Source organism: Charadrius vociferus, unplaced genomic scaffold (genome assembly GCF_000708025.1).
Source record: "Charadrius vociferus isolate BGI_N301 unplaced genomic scaffold, ASM70802v2 scaffold333, whole genome shotgun sequence".
NCBI classification, from domain to species: Eukaryota; Metazoa; Chordata; class Aves; order Charadriiformes; family Charadriidae; genus Charadrius; species Charadrius vociferus.
The window spans coordinates 48,981-57,020 of record NW_009647682.1 but is presented as its reverse complement, the minus strand read 5'-3'; the positions used below and the strand labels follow the sequence as shown (position 1 = coordinate 57,020).

Sequence of the window (8,040 nt, the reverse complement as noted above, 5' to 3'; positions counted from 1 at the left end):
CGGTTCGTCGTTTTGTGTCGCCACAGAGAGGCCGTGAGGGGACGGGCTGTGGCCGGTCCCTGCCCTGAGCTGGCCCAAAAACTTCTCCCGTCGTGCAGGCGGGGGTCTGCCATGGCCCTTGTTCGGAGATGTCCAGCGCGATGTCATGTCTCTGGGTGCCCGAGGGCTGGAAGTTGCCTTCCCAAACCCGCTAACGGAAAAGGAGGAGAGAGGGAGCTGAGCCGGGACGGGCAGAGTGTTCCCGGGAGCTGCCCCCGCTCAGCGTTGGGCTCATGGCTGGCTGGGGGGCCGGGATTCCTGGCTGGGCCAAGTGGCTGTTCCAGGGGTGTAGGGATGAAAATCCCCCACGGTAATCCCGCCTTTCAACAAGGATAAAGCCGGGATTAGCCTGCCCGAGATGGTTAAGACAGCGGCGTGTTGCATAAGTGGTGGTGACCGGCGGGTCCTGCCTGTCCCCTCAGGAAGGGATGAAGCCCCACATGCTCTCAGAAGGGACTCGCCACTCTCCACACGCTGTTCCTCCTCCCCTGGGCAGGAATGATTTCCTCCCGGCCTTTCTCCCTCTAGGCTGAAGACCCACCATGCCCAGCGGCTCGTGAGGAAGAGGAGGAGGTGGTCCGTGTGCTGACTCTGCCTCTGCAGGCTCATCACGCCATGGAGAAGATGGAAGAGTTTGTGTATAAGGTACAGGAGCCTGTAGCGATCCCCTAGTCCTGATTTTGGAGTATTAATGAGGCTGGGATGCCCCAAGCCCGGGGCTCAGGGTGGCGGGTAGGGGCTCGGATGTGTCTTTCTGTCTGGGTAAAGCTGCCGGGGCTCCGTGCAGCTCTGCCGCAGCCTGCTCTGGCTCTGCTCGCCTGGGCCTGCTCCCAGCAGAGTCTCCCAGGAGCAGTGTGGGAAGGGGACGGTGGCAGTCGGGAAGCACTGGTGGGTGTTGGAGGTTGTGCTCAGCTGTGCCGGATGAACAGCAACTTGGGGAACAGCCCTGGTGTCTCTGCGTTCCTCTACCGGAGAGCAGGAGCTCCAAGCACCGGTGCTGGTTTCACCTGGTGTCTGTGCTCGTGGTCACCGCAGTTTGGTAAGCAGTGGCATCGGCTGAGGGCCAGCCTGGTCCTGTTGCCAGCCAGGGCTACCTCTTCCCTAACCGAAACGGAAGGGAGTTCCCCACTGCAGGGAACAGTTGCTTCGAGTGCAGAAAGGTTAAACCTGAGGGTGCAAATGGGCTCTGACTCCCTGGGGGGGCTGTGCGGGGAGCGCTCTGTGGCATGGGGGTGGCTTGAGAGGTGCCTGATGTTGCAAGAGCTGAACTTCCTCTCCCCGAGGAGCATTACAGGGTGTTTTCAGCCCTGGCTGGGCTTGTTCCTCATGCAATTCTAGGCTCCCGGGGTGAGTAAATGGGAGCCTTTGGGCTGGCTCGACACTCTGGGGGCCACCAGCCCAGCTTGGCATGTTGCAGGTGTGGGAAGGGCGCTGGCGTGTGATCCCCTACGACGTGCTGCCCGACTGGCTGAAGGACAACGATTACCTCCTGCACGGACACAGGCCTCCCATGCCGTCCTTCCGAGCCTGCTTCAAGAGCATCTTCCGAATACACACCGAGACGGGCAACATCTGGACGCACTTGCTAGGTGACCGGGGGGGATGTTGGTAGCCCTGGGGCTGAAGGTGGGCTTGTCCCCCATGCACAAGGGTGGCCTTTTACAGCCAGGACTTGCTTGGTGCTGGGGTCCTCTCCCTGCCCGGGGCCTCCCGTTGAGGATCGCGTACCCCTGCCTGGTCCTGTGCGCGCAGGCAGTTGGTCACCAGGTGCCCACAAGTTCCTGGAGCTCCTCGGGGGAGGAGGGACCGGGGCATTTCCTCACTGTGGGGCCCCAGGGGTGGGCTCAGCCACCGTTTGTGGCTTTGCCGATACTCTGCAAGAGTGGGACGGAGAAATATGTCCTGGATAAGACGGGAACGCCCCAGAGCATGTTCCTCTGAGACCCAGGGACAGTCGGTGGTCTTCACCCTGTGCCTGACCATGCCCTTGCCCCCAGGGCCCTGTTTCTCCTGGCTTTTTGCTGAATTGATTCACTTTCCTGCTGCCTGACCGCCCGTTTGGTGTGTTCCCTGCAGGTTTTGTCTTGTTCCTCTGCTTGGGGATCCTGACCATGCTGCGGCCCAATATGTATTTCATGGCTCCTCTCCAGGAGAAGGTCGTGTTCGGGATGTTCTTCCTGGGCGCGGTGCTGTGCCTCAGCTTCTCCTGGCTTTTCCACACTGTCTACTGTCACTCGGAGAAGGTCTCACGGACTTTTTCGAAGTGAGTCAGCACAAGCGCGGTCGTGTGTTCTCAGAGGAGGTCTGGAGTTCTCACAGCAGTTCCTCTTGGAAAGCGCTGTGTTCCCAAATCTTTTATCCCTGGGGGAAGGGAGTGGTTACCAAATCCAGCGTGGAGTTGAGAGGGAACCACGGCTGGGTCCCGGAGGGCTCTGCCCTGTGCCTGAGCACCTTAAATCCACCGCTGAAATGATGAGGTGGATGATAAAAACGGGGAACCTGCAGCTCTCAAGGGAACAAACAGCCTTTGTGTCCCTTGTAGGAGGGAACTGAGGAGGGGTCGTGGTCTCATGAGACACGTTTGGCGGTTTCCAGTTTACTGGACGCTTTCAAAAACTCTGGTTTGGATCCAATTTGGATTGAAACCAAATTGAAACAAAGAGGATTCCCGGCAAAGTGGAAAGGCTGGGCAGCGGCCAGTGCCTCTCCCCGAGGTCGGTGCTCAGGCTGCTCTTTGAGTTGAGCTCCCATCGGTGGCCCAGGCAGAGCACCAGTGAGGCTTTCAGATAGGATCTCGCTCACACGAGTCCGTCAAAGGCATTTACTTGGGTGCTTCTGGCTGGGAAATCCTGCCAATCCCCTTTGCACAAACGCTAGACATCCTGCGGGATCGTGTCTGCAGAACAGACTGTGCTGCCGTGCCCTCAGCAGAAATGTCCTTCCCTACCCGGGAGGGCCCTTGCCGCGGCTGCCGTCACAGTGGGGGTAACGCAAGCAGCTGCGTTTCGGTGCTGAAATGGTTCCTGGATCGATAGATTGAAAGCACTTTGCAGTGGAAGATAATAGTCAAATCCATACGCGCAAGGACTCGTGCCCGCCGCATTCTGTCATTGCCGGCATCCCCAAAGCCGTGTACGCACCCGGGCCCTTTCTCCTGTCTCAAATCGCGTTGATGAGACCCGAGATCCTCCCCTCTCCCGACACTCGGCTGTACCCACGGGGTCGTGGCTGCCTGCTTGGCCACGGAGACTCCGTTGGGACGCAGAGAGCCGGGGGACTGTGTGAGCCGACTCGGGCAGGATGCAGGAATGACCACAAGACCATGGATGAAAGGCAAAGAACAAGTTTAATCTCAATACCTCGCAAATCGGGGAGGCTCCGCAGTAACGCCCGGGCAGAGGGATACAAGCAGGGGACGCAGGCACCGCAGGGCAGGAGAAAGTTCTCGTTAGCAGGAGCGTGTGAGCTCTAACTTGCTGTTCTCGCCTGCTTTTCAAGGGTTCAAGCAGGTGGAGTTTTCCACTGTGCTTTGATCTTCTTCAACAACACGGCAGTGGTCTCACGTGTGCTAGATAAGGTGTCCCTGAGTCCGTCCCAGGCTCACATTATCTAAGTGCGGCTATTCTACTTGCGAGCACACAAGGCTGAACAACAGTTGGTGTGATACGCGTGTTGTCCAGCACCCCAGGTGCGAGTCACTCAAGCGTGTTTACAATCCTCCTCGCCAGTCTTCCGTTATATTCCCCCAGGGACACCGACACGCCCTTACCAAGATGACATCAGGAGGGGATGGTGAATTTTGGGGCTCACTTGTGACTCTTTGTCATTACACCCCGGCTGCAGGTTGGATTATTCAGGAATTGCACTGCTGATCATGGGGAGCTTTGTCCCGTGGCTCTACTATTCGTTCTACTGCTCTCCGCAGCCAAGACTCATCTACCTCTCCATCGTCTGTGTCCTGGGCATCTCTGCCATCATCGTTGCCCAGTGGGACCGGTTTGCCACCCCCAAGCACAGGCAGACAAGAGCAGGTAGGAGTTCTCTGTCCTCGCCCTGAATCCCCAGCCCTGGGAGGGACTTTGGGAAGATCCCATTGTGAGGTGGCTCTTCCCATTCGGGCAGAGCTCTCGGCATCTGCAGATTTAATTCCCCCAGAGCGCTACACCGCCCTGCAGCCGCTCCCAGCAGGGAGAGTCTCCTTCCTCCTCGCGCTGTGCCGGGGATTTAGATCCTCCGCTGAGCAGGGCCCGAGCTCCGCTTGAGGTTTGGAGCAGACAGAGAGTGTTTAAAAATAGCCCTGTAAGTGGCAGCCGGGTGGGCCAAGGCTGTGCCGCCTTCTCCGGGAAGCAGTTTGGCAGCGTGAACCTGCGGCTCGGGCAGAGGAGGGTGAGATTCCCTCGTCTCTCCCCTACCGGTTCCACGCTGGCACGGATCTGCCTTCCTGGGGGCTGCAAGAGCGAGGCTGCCTCCAGCCCGCTCCGCACGCACACCCTCTCCTGCCCCCGCCGCAGATTAAACCGACTTCACTCAGCGGGGAGAAACGCCTCTGCCCACCCCCACCTCCCGGGGAGGCTCCTGCAGCAAAACGTCTCTCCTAGCAGCGTCCTCGCTTCCTGAGGAGAGGCGATGCTGAGCTGGAGGCCGAGCAGCACTGCTGGCACATCACCCAGGAGAGCCCCTCGGAGGAGGGCAGGGGACAAGGCGGGACTGCCAGCTCCCCTCCGACCCCCCCACGGCAGCGCTGGCCGCGATCCCAGCTCCTGGAGGGGGCTGTTGCGTTCCTTCAGCGCGAAGCGAGAGCGCTGGCTCGGCCAAATCCTGCTGCGGAGACAAGCCGCAGCCTCTCTGGGCTGGTGTTTCGCTGCGGTGCCGTTTGCTCTCTGCCAAACTAATTAGATGCCGGTGCTGAAAATTTTTCAGCACTGCTAATTAGCACCTTCCCCGTGAGCTCCGAGCAGCTTCACCGAACAAATGACTCTGGCAAAGCCTCTCCTTGAAGGGCTGGCTGGGGCTGCTGCCTTCCTCGCGCCTGCCAGGCTCCGGTGCGATCCGAAGGGATCCTTGCACCTTCCCAAAGAGCCGTTCCCGTAGCCAGGGGTGGGAGGGAGAACACTGAGTGAGCTCTGCCCAGTCAGCACTGGTTTTGACTGGGATGTAGAGCTGTAGATCCCTTGTTTGATGAAAGATAAATGCCGGGGGGCGGTTGGATAATCTGGGACTGAGGGAGGAAAAGCTGCTGGTGCGTCCAGGAACTTCCCTTTGCGCAGGACGAGGGTGCGAGGGGAGCAGCGGCAGTTTGCTGATCCCTCCTCTCGGCCGCAGGTGTCTTTCTGGGGCTGGGGCTGAGCGGCGTGGTGCCCACCATGCACTTCACCATTGCCGAAGGGTTCGTGAAAGCCACCACCGTCGGCCAGATGGGCTGGTTCTTCCTCATGGCCGTGATGTACATCACGGGCGCGGGGCTTTACGCCGCCCGCATCCCCGAGCGTTTCTTCCCGGGCAAGTTCGACATCTGGGTGAGTGCGGGGAAGGAGGCGGCGAGTGCGGGGTGCTGCGGGGATGGAGGGCGGTGAGCTCCGAGGAGAGCAGGGAGGTGGCCGGGGGTGTCCTGGTGCGCCCCAGCACGTGTGCGGGCAACCAGACCTTGAGCGGCCGTTGCCAGCAGGCAGGGCAGGCCAAAGTACAGGGTGGAAAATGCTGCTTGGAAGCAAGGAGCAGGGGGAAAGAGGACAGTCCTGGGGCAGTGCGGAAGCAGAGAGGAGGAGGTGTTCCCGGCATTGCTTTGTCCCCTTTGGTCTGGTCTAAAGGGCTTTTTTTTCGCTTCCTCTGCAGTTTCAGTCGCATCAGATCTTCCACGTGCTCGTGGTGGCTGCGGCCTTCGTCCACTTCTACGGGGTGTCGAACCTGCAGGAGTTTCGCTACGGACTGGAAGGGGGGTGCACAGACGACTCTCTCCTCTGAGAGCGCCTGGTTTTAGTACAAGCTTCCTAAGTGCTTTTTAAACTCTTGTCTTTGCTAAAATCAAAGGAAGACTTAAAACTGTTTGGGGTTGTTGGTTGGTTCTTGTTTGATTTTGTTCTTTTTTTTTTTTTAATGAAAAAAAAAAAAGAAACAAAAATTCTTTAGCGAAGTTGTCGACCAACTCCTCCTCCACCACCCCCCCAGCCTTTGCCACGCGAGGCGAGGAGGGGGCGCTGGCAGCGCAGCGGGGTGCTCCCCCCTTCCCAAGCATGCCCTATTCCCCACAGCCGAGGGCGCGGGTACCCCGTTCCTGGCACAACCCAGCACCGCCGGAGCCAGCCGAGTCGCGCACTACCAGGCCCGGGGCCAGAGAGGGTGGGTTGGTGGGTTTTTTTTTCGCATATCCCTCACAGCAGCACCGCGCGGGGTGGGGGGCAGCTCTGCGATACCCCCTCACCACCACCAGCGCTGCTGCCCGGGGCACAGATTCACGTAACTTAAGTTTTAATTGTCTTTTTTTGTTTGTTTGTTTGTTTGTTTCTTTGACAAAGTAATGTAAACAGAAATGAGAGAATATTTAATATTTAATACTAAGCTTTAAAAAGACTTGCTGCCACCGCAGTGTCCGCGGCTCCCTCGCTGTCTGTGGTAGGAAAGGAAGGACAGTGCGGTAGGGGAATGTAGAGCTGCTGTAGCTGATTGAAATAAAAAGGTCAATAGTTCCGTGTCGTGCCGGTGGTGTCTGTCTCGTTTTTTTGGGGGGTGGGGGGAGAGAAGTGGCTGGGGGAGGGTGTGCAGGCTGCTGCTGGAGAGAGGGTGCTGAGCGGCAGGAGCAGCCCCGAGGGGCAGTGAGTCTGGACAGTCCCAAATAAAACCCAGGAAAGCCTTTGAGTGTTGTGGGGAGGGGAGGAAAGGCGTCCCCGCAGGGGTGAGGAGGGGGCTGTGAGGTGCCCGCGCACAGCAAAGGGCTCTCAGCCGGGGGGAAGCGCTGCTGCAGCCCCGCTGATGCGTGGGGAGGGAAGGATGGGACCCTCCATCAGCGTCTCCTGGGGTAGGAGCATGTGAGAGTGACCGTCCAGCGCAGACGGTCAAGAGGGGATTAGAGGGGAAGAGCTGAGCTGAATAAAGCTCCTCTCCGGCAGCCGAAGCCCGTTACCTCACAGAGGGGTGAGGGAGGAGCGCCTGGCAGGGCCACCAAAGCCACTGGGCCACAGCCGCTCACCGGTGGCACGTGTCCCTGCTGCTGCGGGCAAGGGTGGTGCGGTGGCCTCTTTTTTGAGCTGTTTGGATGTGGCCCGGCTTTGGGGACGTGCCTGGAGCCCCCAGGGTGGGGAGCAGCAGGTTCCCCGGCTGCAGCACAACCTACAGCAGGTCCTGCGTGCCACCATGTCCCACCCTGGCCAGGGCACTGGTGGCAGAGGTCACCCAAGCGCTCCGGGCTTAAATCCGAGCCTGGAGGCGACTCAGTCCTCTCCCCTCCCAGCGAATCCCCAGGGAAGGCTCAGCGGCGTGAGAACCGCACTGGAGACTGGAACCCTCGAGTCACACGTGGAGTTGAACAACACTCGAGTGCTCTAATCCTATATAGACAGTATGGGACAGCATCTTTATGATGTATGAGGCCCTGGGCACGACAGAGCAGCCTAACGACAACAAGGCTGACAGTCGCAATTCAACACGGGAGCCTCCAGGACCAGAGAGGTCTACTCACCACATTAAGACCACTTCTACAAGGAAGAAAAAGAGGGCTATAATCGTGGGGGACTGAGAGCCCGATACGTAGGGCAGACCCCACTCTCAGGGAAGTTTGCTGCCTCCCTGGAGCACGGGTTGGGGACATCACAAAGGGACCCCCTAGCCTGCTGCAGCCCACGGACTGCTATCCGCTGCTCCTGTTCCACGTGGGGGGTGATGAATGTGCGGATCGGAGCACGAGGATGATTAAAAGAGATATCAGGGCCTTGGGACAGTCACTACAGGGAACTGGAGCGCAGGTTATTTTTTCATCCCTACTCCCCGTTGCGGGCAATGACATTGAAA

The 8,040-nt window shown here is 59.1% G+C and overlaps 1 protein-coding gene across 1 annotated transcript; it reads left to right on the top strand.

Annotated features, from left to right (window-relative positions):
- Positions 1-434: 434 nt before the first annotated feature.
- On the top strand, positions 435-6,133 carry ADIPOR1 (adiponectin receptor 1). The gene is made up of 6 exons (XM_009881305.1): positions 435-684; positions 1,457-1,628; positions 2,116-2,302; positions 3,883-4,070; positions 5,362-5,555; positions 5,872-6,133. The coding sequence occupies exons 1-6, from the start codon at positions 655-657 to the stop codon at positions 5,998-6,000; spliced, it is 900 nt and encodes a 299-aa protein (XP_009879607.1). The 5' UTR covers positions 435-654; the 3' UTR covers positions 6,001-6,133.
- The last annotated feature ends 1,907 nt before the right edge of the window (positions 6,134-8,040 follow it).